Source organism: Pogona vitticeps, chromosome 6 (assembly GCF_051106095.1).
Source record: "Pogona vitticeps strain Pit_001003342236 chromosome 6, PviZW2.1, whole genome shotgun sequence".
Lineage (NCBI taxonomy): Eukaryota > Metazoa > Chordata > Lepidosauria > Squamata > Agamidae > Pogona > Pogona vitticeps.
This window is the reverse complement of record NC_135788.1, coordinates 89129044-89152122: the sequence shown is the minus strand read 5'-3', so window position 1 is coordinate 89152122 and position 23079 is coordinate 89129044. Positions and strand designations below refer to the sequence as shown.

Here is a 23079-nt window from a genome sequence, read left to right as displayed (position 1 = left end):
TTGAGTAATTAGCTATTAATATATATGTCTTTTTCTGTATGAGTACACACAACATTTTACTAATTCCCGAGCCTGAGAATGTAGATCAGGGCATTATCTTGGCAACACTCCAGAGATCATCAACACATCTGAAACGAGTTCCTCTCACACATCGACAAATACAAAAACTTTCCCAAGTCATTGCTGCTCTTGGAGAGGAGGAACATTGCAGCGTCTCTCCCGGTGGGACTCTCAGCAGTTGCAATTGTTAGCGGAAGGAAAGTGGCTCTCAGCGGGAGCCAAAGAATGGGAAGGTGGTAGAGTCAATAGAAAGTGAGCAGCATTTCGCTGCCGTTTGAACCTTATGCGTCCCCGTAGGATTTCCGGAAGTGTTGCGGTTGCTAAGCAGCGGCGTCGCGTCCTCCTCGGCTTTGCCTGTTCTAAAGATGGGGGACCCCGAAGGGGATGTTTTGCGGGGAACCTTTCCCAGCTTCATGGCTGAAGGCGCGATGCTCAGCCGGCGGGGGGAACTTACCAAAGCTCTCGCCTGTTATTCCTACGTGAGAATTCGCCTTGCAAACCTTCCGGGGTCGGGGAGCGGGGTTGGGAGTGCGTTTCTGGCTGTTAACTGCTGGACCGCTCGGTGGTTTAGGCATCTGGCTGCTGAGCCACAGCTTGGGAGTGCGAGTCCCGATATTCCCTGCCTGATGGGGCGGTTGGACGCCACGATCCGTAGGGTTCCTTCCAGCTCCGCAGCTCTAAGCAGGAGGAACAAATAGGGACGAAAAGAGTGGGAGGGACGCGGTGCTGAACTCGTGGGGATGAAAATGGGGGAGAAAGCACAGGAGAGGTGGAGAAAGCTAAGAGTGGAAGGAGGACTGAGTTCGGGGTCATTCTAGCATTTAAGAGAGTCACCAAATCTGAGAAAAGGAAGATTCTGGGTTTGAGAGACATCTGATCCTATACAGTCGGGACAGGACAGGACAGGACAGGACAGGGAAGTGCTGTAATAGTACATCATGAGGAGGAGGGAAGGAAGACGGCAGAGAAAGGACGAGGCTTCATGGGCAATGTGAGATTCCAGGTAGAGATCAGAAGAATTACTTCTGTGGTTCAGGAGACAAATTTATCAGCTGCTAATTGGCTCCTGCCGCTCATTCATGCCTTTGAACTCTCACCTTTCTGCAGCTGGGTTGAGGAGAGATAGAGAAATGGTAAAATGAAGTTTACAGATGGTTGCTGCACTTTCTGTAGTCTCTTTCAGGTGCCAATAATCCAGTTTAGGGTTGCATTTCTCAGACAATCTGAGTGCACACATGGTAGCCAAAATAAAAGAGGGAGGGAAAAGATCTTTGCCCCATGTCTCTTCTGTCTTAAGTTAAATCTCTGAATGTGCCTTGTCTAGTGCAATTAAATGTGTGCACATATAAATGTACACAATATTAATTTTAGCTGTTTGACACTGTGTATTCTGATGTCTGTTGAAAATGGTGATAATAAAAATCTAATAAAGATCTAGAAGTACGTTTTCAGTGCCTGTCACCTACTGCAAAAGAAATTAACACAAAAGCATGCAATTGTGGAGGAAGTGCTGTTTTCAAAGTGATCCTGATTATGAGACCAGAGGTATAAAAAGCATGTCCCTATTTACATCTGTGAAATAGTGGAGAGTCAGCTAGCAACTACAACAATGTAATAAAGATTGGACACCATCTTTTTTGTGTGTGTTAGGCCTTGCAGCTTCAGCCAGGGGACAGAAATTGCCTTGTTTCCCGTTCAAAATGCTACCTGAGACTAGGAGATACAGAAAATGCATTGAAGGATGCAGAAGCCTCTCTGGCAGCTGACAAGGAATTTACCAAGGTGAGCAATTAGGTACAGCGAAACCTGTTCTCATTCTAAGAGTTAGCTTACCAAATTTATCACTGGGTATCTGAATTGATGGTGGAAGGGTTATGGATGTTTCTCTCTTTTCTCATTCCAGAAAGGGAGGAGGGCAGCTAGTCATTAGGTTGGAAATGTATTTCACATGGTATGCAGATTAGGGGTTGAAAGGGGCAACTGATTTCAGACTGAGTTCTTTGAAGAGGTTCTTCAATAAGAAGATAAGAAGTGGTTCAAAAAATGAGAATGGAAATAAGAAGGGACTCTGTGGCTCAGACCTATCATCAGCATGTTATGTTTGGGTAATTTTATGATGCAAGAGCAAGTTAACTCCTGAGTGGAATCACTGGGATTAGAACTTGTTCACTAATGCACACATTGTGATGATGCATAGCTCTTGCATGATATTTTCTTCTTTGTTACAGGGATTGTATCAGAAAGCAGAGGCTCTGTATACCATGGGGGATTTTGAATTTGCTCTTGTCTATTACCACCGAGGTCACAAGCTTCGCCCAGAGCTGGAGAAATTCAGGCTCGGCATTCAGAAATCCCAGGAAGCAATAGAAAATTCTGTTGGAAGTAAGTTATTTGATTTTTACATGAGCCTAATTTTGATGAAGTGGACTTGTCCAGGAAAGCTCACGTTAAAAAATATAAAAGGTTATCTTTAAGGTGCCACCATGGTTTTTGCCTTTTTATTTTTGTTTTGCTTTTATTTTATTTATTTATTTATTTATTTATTTATTTATTTATTTATTTATTTATTTATTTATTTATTTATTTATTTATTGATTGGACTTATATACCGCCCCATAGCGCTACAAGCACTCTCCGGGCGGTTTACAATTTTTTTTAATTATACAGGCTACACATTGCCCCCCCAGCAAGCTGGGTACTAATTTTACTGATCTCGGAAGGATGGAAGGCTGAGTCAACCTTGAGCCGGCTACCTGGGATTTGAACCCCAGGTCGTGAGCACAGTTTTAGCTGCAGTACAGCGTTTTAACCACTGCGCCACGAGGCTCCTTTTACCCCTAATGTTTGCACAGACTAGCACACCTAACCCTTCTACATTTAATTTTAGTTTAATTGTACTTGGTCTGAATATGAGTGAAAGAAAATGCAGAAATAAAAGAAACAATAGTAAAGACAAGGACATAATGCAAGACACCTAGGCTGTTTTGTTAGAAAAAAAGTGTTAAAAAAGTAGAATTGTTAATGTGATTAACAACAGCAATGAAAGCTTCCCTCAATAGGAAGGCTGAATGACGGAAAATATCATAGAGTGCTTCAATTTCTAGTCTTTGTTTTTACAAAAATAACAAATACAAAACAAAATAATATTTTTCATAAATTTAATTAGTTCAAGCAGGTAGTAAAATTAACTCTGGATTAAAATTCTGAATGATTTACTAGGAAGCATAGGTGGCCTGTGTTCCAAGCTGGAAGAACATGTACCTTATCCCAAAATTGGTGAGGTGCTTCATTTTGCTTGGATTTGAAACTCTATAAACAGAAAGTGGTGGATGCAGACACCCGTGTTCTTATCTGCTTACAAAACTGTCCAAAGTGAAGAACAGTGTTGTCTCAATAATAATTTTGGTCAAATCAGACTCCTTATTCGAAGAGGCTCAGACTCCTTCTGTTTAAAAAGACTAGCAGTCTACAGCAATGAAGTAGGCAAATTCAATGTGAAAAATTATTAGGGAAGAGTCGAAAGTAAAGCAAATATATGACTGATGAGTCATACGTCATATGAGTGATTATTTTCTGGTTGTCTGGGCCATGCTATTTCTTTGAGAAAAATATTAAACCTGGAAAAAATTCTGAAAAAAAGGGAATGAAAATGAAGTATGGACTAGAGTGTCTTCCCTCTTGTATAGCTATGTGTGTGTAACTCAATATTATGTCTGCAGTAGTTACAACAGTGTGAAGGTGGAAGTGCTATCCATGAAGCACTTGTGCTGTGCATTGCACAACAGTTGCTATGGGATGGTGTGACCAACTGCATAATTGAATTGTGCAATTACCTGTTGCAGGATGTAATCCTGGCACATTTATGCAGGCATAACTTTATGTTATACCTGCGCAAACAGGATTTTGCCCATTTTCGGTGTGTACAATTCTTTTCTTCTTAATTTTGTTGCAAATATTAGTGTGCTGTCTCCCAAAAGGGCTGCCTGCCACTGATTATGGCTGGTGCTTTGTAGGGCTTGGTGTTTGTTTTTTGTTTAAAATACTGTATAGTTATCCCACCTTTCTCTTTAAAAAGGACCTCTTGGCTGATACCTTCTTCTTTGCAGGCCCTTCTTCTGTGAAACTGGAGAATAGAGGGGACCTCTGCTTTCTGAGTCGCCAGGCAGAGGTATGATCTCTCCAGCATTTTGCAAAGTGGGTGACTGACCCCTTTCTTAGGCGGGAATAGAAACCATGGTAAGAGGTTAATAGCATAGGAATAGATGTGTGTGTGTGGGGGGGGTTTGACAGATTCAGTGACAACTGAAGGCAATCTGTCTGCTTTTAAACATAAAATGCTATCACTTATAAAACATCGTTATCATGGAGAGCTGTTCTGACAGTTACTCCACTTACCGCAACTTCTACTGAGGATTAGGCATGTTGTTTCCATCTTTTCCCACTTGTTCCCACTTGTAAACAATTTGCAGAATGTGCGTGTGTGTGTATGGCTACAAGGAGGAAAGAATGGAAATGAAAAATATAATTAAAATAGAGGATAATGTTATAAGCAGTTACCTTTGCTGAGAGCAAGCAATTATTAGTTATTGTTCTCAACTAAAGGTAAAGGTAAAGGTTCCCCTTGACAATTTTTGTCCAGTCGTGTTCGACTCTAGGTGGCGTTTCCAAGCCATAGAGCCAGCGTTTTGTCCAAAGACAATCTTCCGTGGTCACATGGCCAGTGTGACTTAGACACGGAACACTGTTACCTTCCCACCGTGGTGGTCCCTATTTATCTACTTGCATTTGCATGCTTTCGAACCGCTAGGTTGGCGGGAGCTGGGACAAGTGACAGGAGCTCACTCCGTCGTGTGGATTCGATCTTATGAATCTTAGTCCCAGTAAATATGTTGGGGCCAAAGCTCCCTTTCAAAAACACAAGTGTGTCTACTTTTAGTATCTTATTGTTAGTTCCAACTAGAGTAGGTAATTGGTTCTATGGAAGTTACATAAATTTCATCTTGCCATTTAGGAGTTTCAGTAGGTCTGTTCTGTAGCTGAGGGCTCATGCAGACAGGCATTTCTCCTCCTATCTGATGCATTGTGGGGCAGATTGGTTCACTTTCCAGTCACTACACAATGTATCATTACAGTGGACCAATCTGCCCCCAAGGCACCCTAACTCTTTTTGAGCTTGTGTTAGGGTCTTCTACTTTTTGGGCGCAGGTTCATACACTCTGGTTTAGTCCATTCCCAGCATTTGAGATCACTGGAAACAGACTAAAATCAAGCCTTGCAACTGTTAAAGCTGCCAAGGGTCCTTCCAGTTCAAATTTTGGTACCATGAAGTGACTTAATAAGGATGCTGTTTCAGGATACAGTATTAGCAAACCGAGCATGTCTCCTGCTTCTCTGTGAAGAGGCAGGGGAAATTGTTCCCCTGTCTGCTAAATAATTGCTGATACATTGAATCACTTGGATTCATTTTTTAAAAGACAACAAAATACTTTAAAAAATGAATCTAAGTGATTCAGCCATGGTCTAGCATGGGCAGGAATAATAATTTCACTTCCCCTGCTCCTCTACAGAAGTGAACAGAAGTTTTCAATTGACAACAGAGGGTTGCTTGCTGTCAATATTGTGTCAAATGGAATTTTGATCTACCCTCTGATCAAAAGCACCCAGTTTAGACTACACCAACCGGCACCAAAAAGGGTAGTGTAAATGTGCTGTAAGACTAGCAGTATTGTACTAGCCGAAACAGTAGCTCTTATAAAAAGTTGATAAAACAGTTGGTCTTTTTGAAATTAATTCTGAAACTCAAATTCTGAACGGGAATGAATTTCAAACTCATTTTCAAATTCATACAAACCATCACTTTTTCCCCATGTTGGATCTGTTTCTTTTATTTATGCATTTAGTAGGCATGAAGGATGTAAACCTTTCCACACTAATCTGTAGGAGAGAATATCTTCAAAATGTCTTGGAATATATTTTATCCCATTATTCACACAATTTTTAAAGAGAATAACATGTAGGATTTACTGTGGTGAGGCAGAAAGAGATGAGAATATTTGTACCACATAGAAGTGTATAACTTTGGCAAGCACATGCTTAAGTCTCTTCCATTTAAATTAGTGAGATCTGAAAATGCTGAATATTTGCCTGTGCTCCTAATATTTTAATAGCATTTTTTCTATGTTACTAAAGTCTTCATATACAGTGGTGCCTCGCTTGATGACGACAGTCCGTTCCAGGAAAATCGCTGTTAAGCGAAATCATCATCAAACGAAAAAAAACCCCATTGGAATGCATTGAAAACCGGTCAATGCGTTCCAATGGGGAAATACCTCATCATCCAGCAAAGATTGCCCATAGAGAACCGCCGATCAGCTGTTTAAAATCGCTGTCTTCTGAAGCAGGGGTCCGGAAAACAGCCATTTTGCGAAGGGAGGGAAGACATTTTACGAAGGGAAGCCATTTTGTGGAGCTGAAAAAAATTGTCATTTAGCGAACAAACGGTTCGCGAAGCAGGCTCCTAATCGACGTCAAGCGAAAAAACCCCATTGGAACCATCGTTTTGCGATCACAATAGCGATCGCAAAAAACTCATCGTAAAGCGATTTTGATGTCATGTGGGGTAAGCGTCAAGCGGGGCACCACTGTACATTATTTCCCTTGTATAGATGGTTGTCTGTTTAAAGCCACCTGGTGGGTCCATAAGCAAACTGTTATATCAAAGTTGGGGGTGGGAGCTCAGTGCAGGGCTACTTTAGAGAAAGAAGTGGTGCAGGTTTAAAAGTTCTTATTAAATTGCACTGAATCTTTTCACTGGTTTTCTCCACAGCATAAGACCCTGTATATGTCATTTTATCGATCTGGAGGTTTCAGTATTCCAAATGGCATGTCTTAATGTATGGTGCTGATTTTATTCTGTCATCATTTATCCAGATGTTCCTGCCCAAAGCCCAATGTGCAGTCTTTTAACCTGCCAGGGACCACCTCCTTCTTCCTAGAGGAGTGCTAGCTGGCTGGATAGCTCAATGAGTTAGATATCTGTAGCTGGAGATTGGGAGTTTGATGCTCCACTGTGCCTCCAGCCCGTGTGGCCTTAGGGGAGATGCACAGTCCCAGGATGCCCTCCAAAGAAAGGAATGGTAAACCACTTCTGAGTGATCTCTACCTAGAAAGCCCTGAAAAAGGGTCGCCATAAGTTAGAATTCACTTGATGGAAAATGATGATGATGATGATGATGATGATGATGATGATGATGATGATGATGATGGGGATGCTACAAAAATCTAAACATAATTTTTTCTTGTAAATTGTGTTTATATGCTTTTTTTTTAATGACAGAGTAAAAAGGCAAAACAGAAGCAACAAATCAAATTTCCCAAAAAGGATGCAAAGTACTTAAATAAACAACAGGAGCCAGTAAAGAATGAGAAAACAGAACGGCAGCTTCTTGGAGAGCTCTATGTTGACAAGGCTTTTCTGGAGAAATTGCTCAAGGATGAAGGCTTGTGTTTTCTCTGTTTTACTAATGCTGGGCTTGGTTATCTCAGAGCAAGAAGTGACCTCAGACAATTGCATGTGCCAATTTTAATATTACACCTTGTTCTAATATTGTTCCCTGGTGAAGGAGAAGGAGCCTCTTGTAAAGAATGGGAGTTTGCAGGAATGCAAATTTTCTAAAGAGTTTTCCAATACATGTTCTTGGAATTTTTCAGTGAAACCAATACTGGGAGATAGCCTTCCCCAAAATATGGCCTGCTTTCTTTCTTTTTCTGCAACGTACACTTACAGAAGCATGTCATATATACAGCACACACTGAATTCATGAGGGGTGATGGTGAAGTCCAAGAAGACTAGCCGGTGCCTCACATGAACAGATTGTCTGTGCTAATACACCCTCCACAGAGTTATAGTATTCTCTACATAATTTTCCTGTCTAGCCTATAGCTCTGCTCTGTCATTGCAGTCCTATATTTGTGAAAGTGCTCAGTTTGTCTTAGAAAAGCATCGAATTAACAGCCATATGCTTTCTGCATCTCTTATCTGTTGTCTAAAGGTAGCTGACTTGTTTGAGAGTTCAATCACACGTGGGAAAATAACCTCATTTATACTGATTATTTTCATCTCTCTCTTTTACCAATATATTTTTAAGCAGTCACATGCTATATGTATATGAGTGGGAACATTTACATTGTTTTGAACTGCATCACTACATTTCTTTCTGTCTGAACCATATAGCAGGCTACACTCTCTTTCATTTTATATTGATTCATTTTCTCCATTGTTTCTTATTGGGGACTCCTTGTCCTTTTTAAAAAATTACAAAAGTGATATATCAATAAAATTGTATGAGCCTTCTCTCCCCCTCTCTTCCCTTTCCTCCTTTATTCACTCATCCCCTTTTCTTTATTTCCCTGCATATCTCTCCCTCTCAATTTTTGTCTTTCATTTTTTTCCTTTTCGACATCATCAGGAGGAAGCAGGTTTTAAGAATTGCAAAGTATTGTGAAGAGCAGGGTTCAAAAAAAGAAAGAAAGAGGAGACATTAATGTAACACACTTTTATTTACAGTTCAAAGCTGGAGATATCTTCTCTGCTCAAACTCCCCCCCCCCTTTCACCCCAAGGGAATAGGGGAAGGCTGTTTCCTTCTGTTAATGTATTCATGTTATTTTTTTGGCAGTGGTGGCTGCTACTAGTGATTTACCTATATAAAAAGGATGTAAGTGCAGTAGCCATGAAGTGGCCACAGTGCCCGAAACTCTGACCCCTTTGCAAAGGAAATAAATTAACAGCAACATACACACATGCTGAAATGATAAGGAATGAAATGATAAATCATCAATACAGTTTAAAACTGCCCTCCTGGTAAGGAGGAAATAAACTGATTCCTGGGACAAATGAATCAATGTTAGCCATGCATCATGTAAGCAGAAAATTTTGAAATGATCCAAATACTGTAATGGCAAAAACAGTATAACTGGAGTTCTTTTGGCAAGTATGATTGAGCCCTAAGTTAAAAAAACCCTTTCCCTCTCTTGTAAAGGGCCTCTTGACAGGTTTTAGCTCTTCTTCATAGATGTTAGGAAACAACACATTTTACTCTCCACTGTACAAAACCAATGAAAATAAGATCAGTATTTTTCCTTTTATAAGCTAATGTTTTATTTTCCATTAACTTACTAGTTTTTTCTCATACCAAAGTGTTTGAATAACACAAAGAAGTGAAGATGGTTCTTCCCCCATTTTTTATCCTTACACCAGCTTGATAGATTGGGTTAGACGTGGAGATGTTGACTGACACAAAGTAGGGAGAACCAAGGTTTTCTCTGCTCTAGACAACTCACTTACATTGGCCCTTCATTAAAATAAATAGGTGCCTTCTGTCAGATGAGTCAGCCTAACCATTATGTTTGTCTTTTGGAACTTTTAATCCACATAACTCAGCCTTCAGAGGTGTTGAGTGTTATTGGTTGCTGTGTTCAATATCTGGAATTCTTTTTCAACAAGGCTTGTTTGGCACTAAGTTTGCTACCCTTTTAGAACATGGCAGATACTTTTTTGACTGCCCACACCTTTCAGCAAGTCATTTAGCTGACTTAAACTGACAATTCTCTGCCTTTGGTTTCATATATTTTTTATTGTTTCTGCTGTTCATGTGCCAATTTTAATATTACACCTTATTGTAATATTGTTCCCTGGTCAAGGAGATGGTTTAGCTGACAATCGGCATGCAAATTCTTAGCTGTTCCTACATAGGACTATATTTAGCTTTCACTAACCAGCATTGTAACTCTAAGAATAGGAAGCTCAAAAATATTAGATAAGAAAGAGAAAAATCTGTCTACTCCAATAAAGGGAAGATGTATATATAAAGAGTTGTATACTCTGAACCAACTAACACTATGTGCAACATAAATTCAGGCTCTACTTTTTATATCTATTTCTTCCTCTGACCTCCCTGCAGACTTGGCCAAAAGCACTACAAAGCAAGGAATATCTGTTGGAGACCTGATCCAAGAAGGACTTTCTTATCTGGACACACGCACAGAATTTTGGCAGCAACAAAAGCCTATTTATGCCCGAATTAGAGATCGTAGACTCATGCTGAAGAGATGGACAAGAGATCAGAAGAGGAAGCCTTCTGAAGTGGCCAGATATATTTTGAAAAGCATGGAAGATATTGACATGTGTAAGTGACTTTGCTGAAAAATATGCTGATGGGAGAAAAAATAGAACTGTATTTGTGAAAGATTTATTTGCCCCATCGATTGGGGCAGAATTGCAGCATTACAGACAAAGCAACTTCTGTCTTTAATATGTGCCCTTCTAAGCTCCCATATTATACAATAATATGTAAACTGGAAAGACTTGAAAAAACATGTATAATCTGGGTTCAGTCCTGGCACGGTGTGAGATGTTGTGGCATTGCTCTGATCTCTCTTGCCAAAGAGGATAATCTCTGAACACCTACTAGCAGCAGGTGACTTTCTTATTCTACAGGGAACTACTGAATATAGAACTGAACTATCTCAACCCTCAAGTTGGTCCCCACCTGCTGGAAAAGTATTGTATTTAGACATGGGCATGAACTGCTGGTTTGATGGTTTATTTCCTAGCTGAACAGCTGATCTGTGATTCTGTGCCCCCCCCAGTCCAAAAGGCAGCCACTTAGCAGCAGTGTCTGGAGGAGGTGGGGTCAGGCACTGCTGCTGAGTGGGTACCTGCTGGAGGGGGTAGAGCACCAAACCACAGATTAGCTGTTTGACCAGGAAACAAAAGAGTCCTAACTAGCCTTTTGTCCGTTCATCTGTCTGTCCATCCTATTGTCCCAATAGTGGTACATAATGGGGTACATTATTTATGTCTACACAAGATTAAAATTTACCTTGCTCCACAATAACAGAAAATAAATTCAAAAACAACACAGCAATACAACAGACAATTATAACCATACAAATGAGTAGCTCTATAAAAATCTAGAATTTTAAAAAGCTGTTATTCTATGTATTCTCTGTACTCAGATCACAGGTACAGTTTAAAGGAAAAGCTTGATTCGGTATTTAATTTTAAACTTTTGAAGCTCAGAGTCATAGGGCTGGGAGGGATGTGGTTGTTCCAGACTAGCCTTCTACAGTGCATGTTCTAAAACAACGTATTTTTACAACCATGAATCTCACTGTGTGGCAAACCAGGTAGTGGCTAGATCTGGGCGAGTTCTAGGTGTCAATTACTAACTCAGTTATTGAGCTTTTTAGGCACCTTTTGAATCAAGTACTCTGTCACAGACTATATCACATTGCAAAGGTGACATAGACATAAAATGATAAAGTTAGGAATGCAGCCATGGATGTTGATTGTCTTTGGAGATTGCAGTGAAAATGAAAATAACACAAATAGTGTGTTAGCCTAGTATACCTCAGAGAATTTTTTGTGAGGCTAAAAATGTAAGTTTGATAAATTTGGACAAAAATAGAAAGGAATGCATGACAAATGGTATGTCCGCTGACATTAAGCAATACATAAAATAAAATAAAAGCAGTGTTCTCATTTCATGGAAACATAGTTTATGATTGCAAGCTTCAGTCCCTGTCTTCTCTAGCTAAATAGAACTTGGGTGTCAAAAATCTTGTCTGACATATTTCCAGTCAATAAGAGCAGATAGTAGTGGAATAGATGGATCTGACATCATCCTTATTTCCTTATTTTGAATTGCAGATAGATCAGAAAATGAATGTCAGAACTGCCTAGTTGTATCAGACTGAAATTCATCTAATCTGACATTTTATCTTCAGTAGCAGCCAGGCAAAAATAATTGCTCTCATCTTTGGCAGAGGGAAACAAATACCAAACGTATTTTCAAGGAGGGACGTACTGTATGTGGTTAGGAGAAGTGTCCAAATCTTGGGCTTCCCAATTGTTTAATATAGTTTTCTTGTTTCCTCTCCTTTGTGCCAAGTACTGACCAGTGGGTGTCCTGAAAGAAGCATCCAGAAAGCTGAGCAAGTGCTGAAAAAGATCCAAGGTTGGTCTGATGATGAGATTCCCAACAGAAGTGAGCTGGTTGGAAACCTCTACAGTTGTGTTGGAAATGCCCAGATAGAGATGGGGAACATTGAAGCAGCTTTGCAGAGCCATCGTGTGGATCTGGACATTGCCAGAGAAAAGTAAGAAAAGGGCAACAAATTTGTTCTTCTGAAGCTGAGCTGACTGTTTTAGCAGTAGCCACACTCACTCCACTCTGCATGTCTCCAACTCTTTCCAAAATTCCTTGAGGGATACCATGGTATTTTCTATTCCACTCACACATGTTCTGTTTCACATCTCAATGGACAGTCTCTGGACACGCTTCAATGGAGGCCAAAGGTTGAATGATCCATCATGCACCAGAGCAGACACGCTCCCTGCAGGCTCAGCAGGCCCACCGTGAGAGCCTGACATGCCCACTGCACATGTTCCCCCCAACTGTTACGCGGCCCCAAAAAGGTTGGGGACCACTGTTCTAAAGTGTGTTAGGCATCCTTCAGTCTCAAAAGACTATGGTAACGTGCTCTGTATGGAGGACTTGGAACACCATCTAGTGTGGCTGAGAAGGTCAATTTGAGAGTGACAATCCCACACTGAAGACAAATCCAATCTGTCCCTTGTCCAACTTCCTGATTTTGCTACTTTTGTGACTTCCTCTTTGCTTCGGCCTGCTGGACAAGGGTCTCCTCAAAATGGGAGAGGCCATGATGCCTCCAAGCTGAACGCTCAGATGTCAGGGTTTCCCATCTGTTGAGGTCCATTCCTAAGGCCTTCAGATCCTGCTTGCAGATGTCCTTGTATCACAGCTGTGGTCTCCCTCTGGGGTGATTTCCCTATACTAATTCTCCATACAGGAGATCCTTTGGAATGTGACCATCAGCCATTCTCACAACATGCCCAAGCCAACATAGACGTTGCTGTTTCAGTAATGTATATATGCTAAAAATTCCAGCTCGTTCTAGAACTACTCTATTTGGAACTTTGTCCTGCCAGGTGATACCAAAAATGCGTCGGAGGCAACACATATGGAAGGTGTTCAGCTTCCTCTTCTCAGCTTCCTCTCATGGAAGGTGTTCTAAAGTACCATATATATTAATGATGTAGTACCGACTAATTAACACAGTAGAGGCAGTGTATGGGTTAGAGAAGGAGGATAGATCAGTGACTTTTCAGGGTAATTTGAGGTTGTAATTCAATTTTAATGTATCTTGTTTTTGCCTCTATTGCAGCAACTTGACCGATGCCATATCCAGAGCTCTTGACAATATTGGCCGAGCATACGCTCGGATGGGCAGCTTCCAAGAAGCCATTGAAACGTATGTGGATGCTAAAGGCGAATTATTGTCTTCTGTAGCGAAACTAATATTGGATGGTAGTAAGTAAAAGAGGCTGTAGGTCAAAGTTTTAAGATTTTGGCGTCTTTTGAGGTGGGCAAAGTGGTGAGGAACCATGCCTTGGCTTCCAGGCCACACCCCCTGAATTTCACAGTCTGTGAGCCTCAGGAGAGATCCAGCAACTCAAATTAACAACTACATATCAATGGATCAACAAAAGTAGATTCTGATAAGAGCTGATTGCTCTAGTGCTACAGTTATTGGTTTAATGGGGGGCTTGAATGAAGGCCAAGATGGTCTTGGTCTTGTCTAGAAAGCTACTTTTAAAGACTGAAATTCATGGCATATTTTTGTTTTCTTTTGCAAAGCTGGGAAGAAAAGATTCCACTTGTGAAGAGCAATTTGGAGAGGACTTGGCTATTTCATGAAATTGGTAGATGCTACCTAGAACTTAACAGAGCTGCTGAAGCCCGGGACTATGGCGAGAGGTCCTTGCAGTGTGCAGAAGAGGAAGGAGACATTGAGTGGCAGCTGAATGGCGGGGTGTTGGTGGCACAAGCAGAAGGTAAACAGTGTTATTACAACCTTTCACCATTCTCCACCAGCAGAATTGTATATAGTCTACAGTGCTGTTAGGGCTACTATTTCTTTCTGAACATAATAGTTAATGGCTGATGATGGAGAAATTCAGTAAGTGTAGCACTTATTTTTTCTTGTTAGGTTGTTTGCTGTGATGTGGAAAGTTGCCTGTGCTGAATGATCTAGTTCAGGACTTTCTGTAGACAAAGAAGCTGACAAGCCTAATGTGCATGTTTACTTTGTATATTTAGAAAAGCCAAGCTACTCACTATCAAAACAAAGTAGATAATTACATATGTTTTCTGAAACTAAGGGATGCCTAATTCAGTGTCTTGAAATCAGAACCACAACATGTACTTGCGGAGGCTGTGGAGAGAATAGCATTAATAGGCGCTGGTCCGTGGGCTTCCTGGAATTGGGCTGTGGAGATGGACCTCTGCCCCCGCCACGGACAGACAGTGGGCGTGTTGCATTCGTGGAGGGGCGTGTCGTGTTCACGGGTGGGCGTGTCGCGTTCACGCACATGTGTGACACGGCCCTCCGTGAGCATGAAATGCCCACCCATGAACGTGGGGGTGTCCCTGCTCCCCCGCACACGGAGCCCGCACCCCCCCAAGTGGTCCACAGTCCCAAAATGGTTGGGGATCGCTGCAAAAACACAGTCCTCACTTAATCTTTGTTTGGTGCCTAAGGCATAGACATTATGCATATACCCTGGTAGGATAAAACTACCAATGGCTTGTAAACAGGAGGACTACATGTAACCTCCATGCTGAAGACAGCATATACCTTTGTATGCCAGTGCCTATGGAACAGGATTTTAATGGTTTGTTCTGCTCTTATCCTATCTGTGGGCTTTCCACTGTAGTGTGGTATCATCTAAAGAAGTGACATGTTGAATAAGAATAAGCAAAATTCTGCCAATTCATGAGTATTTATTAAAGTGTATAATAAATGAAAATGACAGAATATCCAGGTATTTTTGCAATCATAGTCATAGAGTGTTCCAAAAATCACTGGAAAATTCATTAGATGAATCTATAGAGATTTATCTGAAGTTCCTTGCTTAGGTTAAAGTTGATTTTTTTTTTTGCTTTATCAATATACATAGTGAAACTGGAGGATTTCCAATCAGCAGTCACGTACTTTGAGAAGGCTCTGGAGAAGGCGAAACGCATCCATAATGATGCAGCTCAGCAGGCAATTATAATTGTAAGTGAGTGGCTGTGATTGAAAACAGGAAGGTGACATGGAAAAAAACAATGGCAAAACTAGAGAGGGATGGAGTTGGGAGGTGGAAGGTACAGGGACTAATATTTTGTTATTTCTTTTTGGTAAAAATGTAAAACATGGGTTCTGTAAGTACAGGTTGTGATCTTACCAGGCTTGCTGAAAAGGAGATACAGGAGTGTAACAATGTCTCTGTTGGCTACAGTCTCAGAATACACAGACTAAGATAGAATCACACAGCATGTGATAGCCAAAATGTTACAAAGAGTGGGATAGGTGGATGCATGTGTGTAGAAACTGAGTTGGGAGAGGTGTTAAAGCATAAATACCCTTATGCTTAGAGCACAACATCTGATCATGAATATTTCTTATTTATTTACTTTTACGTATTTAAAATATTTTTACCCCGCCTTTCTCCTTAAAAGGACGCAAGATGGCTTATATCATTAAAATGACAATATTTAAAAGCTAAAAACACTAAGTATACAAATATTAATAAGGAATTAAACATTTAAAAGCATTTAAAAGCAATTGCATGCAACAACCCAATTTGGGAAAAAAATCACAATGCCAGTCACTAAGGAAAAGCCTGTCTCGTCTTCATCTGCTTGTGGAAAGACAGCACAAGAGGGCCAGCCTGGCTTTTTATGGGAGGGAATTCCAAAGTCTGTGAGCAGCAACAGAGAAGGCCCTCTCCCGTGTCCCCATCAGGTGCGCCACTGAGGGTGGATATGAAAATGTGTGTCAGTTCTCTATATTTGACCAGTCCTAGCATTCCAGTTGAACTATTTAAAATCTTAAAAGATGATGCTGTTAAGGTGCTACATTCAATATGCCAGCAAGTTTGGAAAACCCAACAGTGGCCAGAGGATTGGAAAAGATCAGTCTACATCCCAGTCCCAAAGAAAGGCAGTGCCAAAGAATGCTCCAACTACCGTACAATTGCACTCATTTCACACGCTAGCAAGGTTATGCTCAAAATCCTATAAAGTAGGCTTCAGCAGTATGTGGATCGAGAATTCCCAGAAGTACAAGCTGGATTCCGAAGAGGCAGAGGAACTAGAAACCAAATTGCTAACATGCGCTGGATTATGGAGAAAGCCAGAAAGTTCCAGAAAAATATCTGCTTCTGCTTCATTGACTATGCAAATGCCTTTGACTGTGTGGACCACAGCAAACTATGGCAAGTTCTTAAAGAAATGGGAGTGCCTGACCACCTTATCTATCTCCTGAGAAACCTATATGTGGGACAGGAAGCAAGAGTTAGAACTGGATATAGAACAACTGATTGGTTCAAAATTGGGAAAGGAGTACGACAAGGCTGTATATTGTCCCCCAGCTTATTTAACTTATATGCAGAATACATCATGTGGAAGGCTGGACTGGAGGAATCCCAAAATGGAATTAAGATTGCCGGAAGAAAGATCAACAGCCTCCAATATGCAGATGATACCACTCTGATGGCGGAAAGTGAGGAGGAACTAAAGAACCTTGTAATGAGGGTGAAAGAGGAGAGTGCAAAAAATGGCCTGAAACTCAAGATCAAAAAAACTAAGATCATGGCCACGGGTCCCATCACCTCCTGGGAAATATAAGGGGAAGATATGGAGGCAGTGACAGATTTTATTTTCTTGGGCTCTGTGATCACTGCAGTTGGAGACAGTAGCCACGAAATTAAAAGACGCCTGCTTCTTGGGAGGAAAGCGATGACAAACCTTGACAGCATCTTACAAAGCAGAGACATCACCTTGCCAACAAAAGTCCGAATAGTCAAAGCTATGGTTTTTCCTGTCGTGATGTATGGAAGTGAGAGCTGGACCAAGAAAGAAAGCAGACCACCAAAGAATTTATGCCTTTGAATTGTGGTGCCAGAGGAGGCTCTTGAGAGTCCCCTGAACTGCAAGGAGAACAAACCTATCCATTCTAAAGGAAATCAACCCTGAGTGCTTATGGCAAGGACAGATCCTGAAGCTGAGGCTCCAGTACTTTGGCCATCTCATGAGAAGAGAAGACTCCTTGGAAAACACCTTGATGTTAGGAAAGTGTGACGGGTCATGAAGAGTCAGACATGACTAAACGACTAAATGACGATGAACCAATTCATTTCCTACCTCAATTAGAATAAAAACTCAGCCTTCTTTTGCCTTAACTGCTTCCTTGGCTTCATCTCTTCAACCCTGTTCTTTTGCTCCCTTAGCTAGAAATTTTCTCCATTCTCCCAACATGTTTTAATGATTCATTTATTCTCTATGTCCTTACAGTCCCTCTAGATCTCCCTGATATGATGTTTGCAACTCACCTCACCTAATAATGTAACAGTTTCCATATGCCAGCTTGTCAGTCACTTAGCCTGCTTGCCACCACCATCTTTTGTAAGATTTCTGTCCACTGATAGACCTCCAGCAGCTACAAAGCTTGAAAAGGTTACTTCTTTGAATTACAGCTTCCAGAATTCCCCAGGCAGCATTGCCAATTGCAGTTTACAGAAATAACTCTTCCAGGTTCTAGGCAACTGGATTTGCTTGTAGGGGAGAGATGCATATCTACCATATGCAACCATATTTTACCTCCCTCTCTGCCATAGCAGAGGTCTCATAAGACAGGCAATTTGACCATGTGCAGCTTGCGCAGTAAAAATTAAAGCATGTTGTATTGGAAAGAGTTTTTCTCAGGCTCTGTCTGAAGCTTCCTGTGTAATTATCATCTTATTTTTGTAGGCCCTAGATGAAGCCAACAAAGGATTCATCAAGGAGTTGAAAGAAGAACAGAGACTTGAGAGGTTGCGAGAACTGAGAGGTTGGTTCACATTTGCAGCTGTACAGAAAAAATTCCACGCACCCCATGACCAACCATGTGTGTTCTTGATGTAATGAAACAGGTTTGCTGTCAGCTTGTATGCTGTGGAGTGCCCTCTGTTCAAGTGTTACACCTGCCATTTGCAACAGGCTGGATGAAAAAGGGTATAATTCCCAAACAGAGAACTTGAAATTGTCAAAAACACAGACTCCATCTAATTCTTCCCAAGCCAACTGAACGTTGCTCATGGTCTCTTAAGAATAAAGGCCAACAATAAGGAGAGTGGAACATGAGAGCCTGTCATACACTACAGATGCAAGAAGCTGGTGATGGCCAATGGTTTTAATGGCACCAGCAAATGGAACAAATATTCCATTCTTTGAGACATACCACTGTTTGCTATAAAACAGGGCTGAGGAATGTGTGCTGTCCTGGCCCCCGGTATTGTTGGAGAGCAACTTTTACCAGCCCTTACCAACACAGCCAACAAGGAAAGCAGGTGGAAGCTGCAGTCCAACAACATCTGGAAATGCACATACATATTCCCTATCCCTGCTATAGAACAGAAACAGGAATAAAAGTACAAGGAGATACAGAATTAAATTATTCCTCTCCCCCAAACAGACTCTTACTAAGTGAGGGGTTGCATCAGAAATGCTACTAGATAATCAAGAAACAATAAAACCAAGAAACCTAACATCATTTAGGGTTTAGATTAAAAATTCAGATATCCCTCAAAACTCTAATTGTCCGTAACGGACAGAAAGCCACTATAATGGAATATTAAGTTTAAACACATATCAAGTCTTTAAAAAAAACACATATGAGAACAACACAGTAAACAGTGGCATACAATGATTTGTCAGTGATGTTGTCTGGATTCTTTGTAAAAAGTTAGTAAACAAAAGATTGCAATTTGTTAGAAATGGACTAAAAAAAGAAACATTCTTGAAGGCCATAACAATAAATTGTGTCTTGAAGTGCTGTATTGAGATGACCTGTAGGTGGTAGCATTTCTCTAGTTTCCTCCACTCACTCATCATTAAGCCACTCAAAGAAAAAACTTCCTCCTTTGGCTGTTGACTAAGGGCAAGTTTTAGTAGTTATTTAATATTAGCCTGAAATTTCTTTGCAAGTGATGGTACTCTGATTTTGCTGGATGAAATGTGTCCTACATTATCTCCCCCTTAGAATAAAAACCCCCAAGTATGTATGCAGTCAGCCTCTTCCTCTTACTCCTCAGTCCATAAGGCAGGAGACCCCATCCCTGTATTTACACTTTCAGTCACTTGATACTGAAAGAGGCAGTACAAAAGAAAACCACAGGTCCCCTGAAAGCAGTGAATGCTGTGCAAAACTCATGCCTTGAGCTTTCCCATAGACATGCTCAGAGTCACTATGGTGTGGCCTTGGGCAAGCTGCCCTTTCTCACAAGCTTATAATATCTGTAAAATGGGAACAAGGAACAGTGGTGGGAGTGGGCTGAATAATTCAGAAGGCAGGAGTAGACTGAATAATCATACAGAGGATCCACTATAAGAGTTTGTTTATTTTCTAGAATTAGATGATGAGAAAGAAGAGGAGGAGGAGGAGGAGGAGGAACAGAAGGAGGAGGAGGAAAAAGAAGAAGAAAAGGAAGAGAACAAAAAGGATACAGATGATACAAAAACAGAAGAGGATGTCACAGTGAAAGTACAAGAAAGTGAGGAGTCTGAGAAAACCGAATCTGAAGGCGAGAAACAGGTATCAAGCTCAGAGGGAGGAGAAATACTTACTTCTGAGGATGGTGAGATGCAAGAGGTGGAGGGAGGACAGAAACAAGGAGAAACTGATGAGGAAGAAGAGAGGCAAGGAGGAACTGGGGGAGAAACTACAACAGAGGATGATGATGACATTGAAAAGTCAAGCAAGGATATTCCAGGATGAAGCTTGTGAAAATCTGATCTTGGGGACTCTGGGTTTGTAACCTTGGCATTGTCTTATCTCATTATCATCCATTTTTCAGTCTACAATATTCTCTTCCAAAGTAATTCCTGATCATTTTGTACGTCACTTAAAAAGAAACATGTTGCTTTTATTTTAAGTGAGTTCCAACAATGTGAAAAAACTGTAATTTCACACAAGACATTCAAATTCTATAACTTGGTAATTCAGATAAAATAAAAGATATTTCAAATGGCACCTGCAGTTATACATGGTAGCATTTACTTTTCATGGACCAGCTAAATTTGGTAGAATGAGTTCACAAATTAGTTCATGCTATAACCTCTATTTAATAATGTAGTCAAACAAATATTTTCTGAGGTGAAGGGAAGCCCTGTTATTTATTATTTGAATTTATATCCCACACCAGTTACCAGTTACATTGCTCAAGATCTGCCACCACACAGATGCATCCACAAAATTATGTCTTTCATGCCTGATCTGTTCACAAATGATCTGGAGTGAAGGGTCAGTGCCCAGAGGTATCCAAGTTTCCATCCTAAATTAGTTAGGATGGTTAAAATAAAGACTCAGTGTAGAACTCCAGAAAGATCACTCTAATCCGGGGGAATGAGGACCAATCTAATAAATGCAGTTGAATGCAAGCAAATGTAGAGTGATGCATACTAGGGGAAAAACACACATGTACACTTAACTTTACATATACTGTATGGTGATAACTATGGAGCTCCAAGGGAAAGCTCACTTAAAATATTAACCAGTTTGCAGCCTCTGTGGAAAAGGCAAAATCTATGCTGGGGATCATTATGAAAGGAATAATAAAGTAATACTGCAAATATCATTTATTTATGGTGCAACTACACTCGTCATATTGTGTACCATTCTAGCCACTGCATTCAGAAAGGATATTATAGATCGGCATAGATTTGGCACATAGCATTTGTATATTTGCGGAAAACGTATGCTTGATTGGCCAATTGATAAAGTAAGCAGAATATATATGGAATTAGATTAGAAGAAACCAAGCTGAAATTACAAATGTACCATTCACTGTTCTAGAAATCCATCATCTAATGCTGCGATTCTCAACAGGGGCCATATGGCCCCCCCGGGGGCTCCTGGAACATTTGAAGTGGGGCACAGACTGGAAATAATTCTTCACAAATTAACTTATACAGTCCTGATTGAGACTATATTTTGTTTATTGGATTTTGATATTGTGTTTATTGTGTCCAGAAAAAGGTTGAGAATGGCCCATCTAATTTTTTTTTGAACTTCTGTAAAATGTAGGGTTTCCCAGCCACACTGATTCCTCTTTGTTTTTTAAGTATCTGATTTTAGTTAGGCAAGGATGGCTGTGTCTTTATTAGACAACTAAAAAATTTCAAACACAAGCTAGCTACTACCCTGCCAGTGTCTTCATCAAGCTAGGCACCACAGACCTGGAGGTTGTACAAAAGAAACACAGATGTTCAAAAAGATAGCCAGATTTGCAGCCTGGGCTTTTCTGCTTAAAGGAAGTTTCAAAATGGGTACTGCAAATTGAGGTTAGAGGTACAGATTTCAGATTTTACCTTTTGTGGTGTGGATTGGAATGACCTTCCCAATCCTGCTAGACAAATGGTTGCCAGCCATTCAGCATCTCTCCATGGCCCTATATCAAAACATATGGTTCCTTCCTAGGAACAGAGATTCTCAGAAATGTTGCAAATCCCATTATCAGAGACGTCAGGATAAAAATTAATTCACACACTAGATAAGTCAATTGCAGTCAATTCAAAAGTCTTATCTAGTGGCTGGGAATTTTTTTTTCTGTACCACCCCAAGCTCTTTGGTGCCCAACCTGATGAAGACCAACACAGGGTCAAAACTAGCTTATATATTGTATCTAATTTTTAAAAAGTGGTCAAAGGTGTGACCAACTTTTGCCTTCAGATTTGCATATGAGGACTACACATCTTTTTTTCTTTTCATTGAGTCATGGAAATTAGCTTGAAATAGCCAACAAGAACCAAGCAAGTCTATTCAACATCACTCAAATTGGACTTCCTGTTTCTCCAGCCACTAGGTATTTCTTTCAATTTGGCTATAATTGGCTTATCTAGTGTATAAGCTAAATTTTATCCCAACTGCTTTGATATAGGATTTGCCACATCTCTGTGTGCCTCTTTTCTTAGCCAAAAAAAGGAACTACAGTACAGTATGTTTCAGTACAGGGCCATGGGGAAATGCTGAACAACTGACAGCCATTTGTCTATCAGCACTGAGAGAATTAGGAAAAGGCCATGTGGTCCTTAAGATTACAGAAATGTAAGAGTGATGCCTTGGACCACTAAAATATCAAATTGCAAGCTTTTGTGGAGACGATTCCACTTCAACAGACTAAGCACCACCACTTCATCCATAGTGCAGAAAAATGGTGGATAAGAGTCCAAAAACTGATGGTACGAGATGTCTGTGCCAAGTCTCTTTGGAGAGGTGACTTGGGACTCAAGTTGCCAGTGCCATCTGGGGGTGCCCTTCTCAAACAGCATTCCTTGTACCATGGTTGGAATTTTACACCCTGCTCTTAAAACCAAAATGTTTGTCAATTATTCTGAGATTGAGAGGCTTTTTAATCTGCACCAGCAGAGGTGAAATTCGAAAACTGCATCTTTGACGTGAGTCTGCCGCCCCCATTTTGAAACTTGCTTTAAGTAAAGAAGGCTGGGGTTGACAACTAGCCACGGCTTGCTTTTTTTTTAACTTTCATGTTTCCTTTGTACAACCCCCCCCCCCCCCGTTGGGTGACCAGCCTGATAAAGACCTAGGTGTACAAGGACAAGATGGCTCCCACCCCCTTGTTGATTTTGGCCGCTTTCCTGGCAACTCACAACATTTGCTATCTGAAGGACCGCTTTCTGCCAACTCCAGAATACCGAATTACTGTATTGGCAAATCGAACAGCTGGGACGGCTCCTGTGGCCCATGGGCACACGCTACGGCTTGCAGCCTTTGGGGGGCACCCGAGCGGCGCTGTTGTTTCCGTTTGCTTTCCCTTTCTCTTCTCCGCCGTACCAGGCAGGGACACACACCCCCGAAGGCGTGGCTTCTCCTCTTCTTCGCCCCTGCCTCC

The 23079-nt window shown here is 40.9% G+C and overlaps 1 protein-coding gene across 1 annotated transcript; it reads left to right on the top strand.

Moving 5' to 3' along the window:
* Nucleotides 1-372: 372 nt before the first annotated feature.
* Nucleotides 373-20201, top strand: ODAD4 (outer dynein arm docking complex subunit 4). Its single transcript, XM_020811682.3, has 12 exons — nt 373-539; nt 1711-1842; nt 2289-2442; nt 4167-4228; nt 7397-7559; nt 10022-10246; nt 12014-12221; nt 13311-13397; nt 13784-13980; nt 15106-15206; nt 17942-18020; nt 19579-20201. Exons 1-12 carry the CDS (start codon nt 426-428, stop codon nt 19944-19946), a joined length of 1890 nt encoding a protein of 629 aa, XP_020667341.3. The 5' UTR covers nt 373-425; the 3' UTR covers nt 19947-20201.
* Nucleotides 20202-23079: the final 2878 nt, after the last annotated feature.

Bases quoted from the DNA above. Each gene is read 5' to 3' on its own strand.
- ODAD4 (XM_020811682.3), top strand. From the start codon at position 426: ATGGGGGACCCCGAAGGGGATGTTTTGCGGGGAACCTTTCCCAGCTTC. The intron at 7,560-10,021 runs GCTTGTGTTTTC...ACCTCCCTGCAG, and splicing joins GAAATTGCTCAAGGATGAAG to ACTTGGCCAAAAGCACTACA. The intron at 13,981-15,105 runs GTAAACAGTGTT...CAATATACATAG, and splicing joins GTTGGTGGCACAAGCAGAAG to TGAAACTGGAGGATTTCCAA.